The 2,212-nt window shown below is 38.2% G+C and overlaps 1 protein-coding gene across 1 annotated transcript in view; it reads left to right on the top strand.

The window, feature by feature from the left end:
- Positions 1 to 2,212, top strand: part of LOC106875221 (acidic mammalian chitinase) — a 36,875-nt gene that overhangs the window by 21,702 nt on the left and 12,961 nt on the right. Inside the window, exon 6 of the mRNA XM_014923272.2 lies at positions 1,217 to 1,310. Coding sequence (XP_014778758.1) covers positions 1,217 to 1,310 — 94 coding nt within the window. The remainder of the gene's footprint in view (positions 1 to 1,216; positions 1,311 to 2,212) is intronic.

The following is a 2,212-nucleotide window of genomic DNA, read 5'->3' as shown; positions in this document are numbered from 1 at the left end:
TATATATATATATATATATATATGCGTGTGTGTGCATGTATGTATGTATGTACTTCTTTCTCCCTGAAGATGGTATAGTCGGCTTTTAAATGGAAATGTTCGTTCGCTGAGATATGCACCATATGCACACCTATTCTAGAAATAGCTTTAAGACATCTTATGCACAACTTCTTACTCCCTTATTTATGTGATACTGTTTACTCAAATAGCTCCAGTGTCACGATTCTACATATATGTGTGTATATCTACCTATCTATCTATCTATCTATCTATATATATATATATATATATATATATATATATAGACGTAAACATATATGCTGGAATATATGTTGGAATATAAGCATGCGCACATAATATATATAATTTGTGAATGTGTTTCATCAACCGGTTATTTGTTTCTGGAAAATGTTGACTTTTGTGAATGTTTTGTATTGTATTATATAGGAGCTGACTTTAGGATTCACAGCTGAGTGGCTTTTTGTGAATGACTGTTTGGATTTTTTGTCTTTGTGTTTCAAGAATTGCTTGTATGTGTGTGAGTGCATGTGTGTGCTGTTGGGCTGTTTGCATTGGCGGTTGATTTGCCCTGTTTGGAGTTCAAACTATTTCTTGGAGATTAATTTTTGGCTTTGTGTCTGCGTCTTGACATGTTCTCTGTTCTCTTGTTTAGTGTGTGTCCCGTGTGTCGCTGTATGTTTCTGTGATGCATTGGGAGAAGATTAAGATTTCAGTACTATCTATGGTTAAGGGTGTTCAATATTATATTTCCCATTTTCTGATTCCAGTTACAGTGAGAGGTTTTTAACTCCTAGATGTGCTCAGGCAGGGACTTACATTTCTTTCTCTTTATATTCCAGTATGTGTAGATGTGATGTGTATAAATGTCCTTGAATGAAATGCTGGCCTCACCGATACATTTTTTTCAGCTTGTTCTTCTTATGAGACTGTTACTTTATTGGCCATGCTTATTTCAGACGATTTCGATGCAACAGGCATGTTCTTGTGCTCGAGAAGTTCTATAAATTTGCAGCTATGTCGCATGTTTCTTTGCATGTTGCTTTTTAATGATTGTATATGTTTTACTCGTGTTTTACGTTAACACTTACGCTTTATTAGTGTTTTGTTTGCATTTTTTGTTTATTTCACTTGTGTTTATATTTCATTAGTTTTCTATTTCATCAGTTACTTTAATGTGTTGGTGCATCTATTGCAGATACAAGTTCGATGGTTTGGATATGGATTGGGAATTTCCAGGAACCAGAGGCAGTAAAGCGTCGGATAAAACCTTATACACTTTCCTCATGAAGGTTGGTAGACCATGTTTGAGTGTCCTTTTGTATTGTGATGTTTTGTTGTATAATATTTCTATAGAGAAGAGTGGAAACAGCAGTTATTCAGTTACAGGTCAACTGTAGTTGAGCAAACCTGTAATTTCTACCTATGATAACACCATTTTGTTTACTGAAATAGTTTATGTAGGACTATATTATGCTATGTACCGTTTGTCTTAAGATAGTATGGTGTGACTTAGGGGAAATTTGGCTGCTATTTTGAGGAGGTCGAACTATCATATAAAACTTCTCTCACTGGCTCGAGAGAGTGGAGATGTGCTCATCTGTGTTCACCTCTGTGTGCATTTGCACGCATGCGCATAAGTTTGTACAAGGGAGAGAAAGGGAGGTAAAAAGGAGGATAGAAACGGAAGGAGTGAATATTGGACAAAGTGAAAGAGACAATAAGAGAGAAAAAGTTGTGTATGTATGTGTTTATGAGCGAGTGTGTGTGTGTACGTGTGTGTGCGTGTGTGTGTGCACACATTATGTGCATGTGTGCATGCGTGTATGTGTATATGTAACAGAGTGACAAAACAGAAGCGTGCATGTGTGAGTGTGACAGCGAAGAAGAGTGTGAATGGTAAATTGTTTGTTGGCACTCGCTTACGACGTCGAGGGTTCCAGTTGCTCCGATCAACGGAACAGCCTGCTCGTGAAATTAACGTGCAAGTGGCTGAGCACTCCACAGACACGTGCACCCTTAACGTAGTTCTCGGGGATATTCAGCGTGACACAGTGTTACAAGGCTGACCCTTTGAATTACAGGCACAACAGAAACAGGATGAAAGAGTGAGAGAAAGTTGTGGTGAAAGAGTACAGCAGGGTTCGCCACCATCCCCTGCCGGAGCCTCGTGGAGCTTTAGGTGTTTTCGCTC

Source organism: Octopus bimaculoides, chromosome 11 (genome assembly GCF_001194135.2).
Source record: "Octopus bimaculoides isolate UCB-OBI-ISO-001 chromosome 11, ASM119413v2, whole genome shotgun sequence".
In the NCBI taxonomy this organism is placed as follows: Eukaryota; Metazoa; Mollusca; class Cephalopoda; order Octopoda; family Octopodidae; genus Octopus; species Octopus bimaculoides.
The sequence above is the reverse complement of the archived record's forward strand: the minus strand, read 5'-3'. Positions and strand labels throughout refer to the sequence as shown.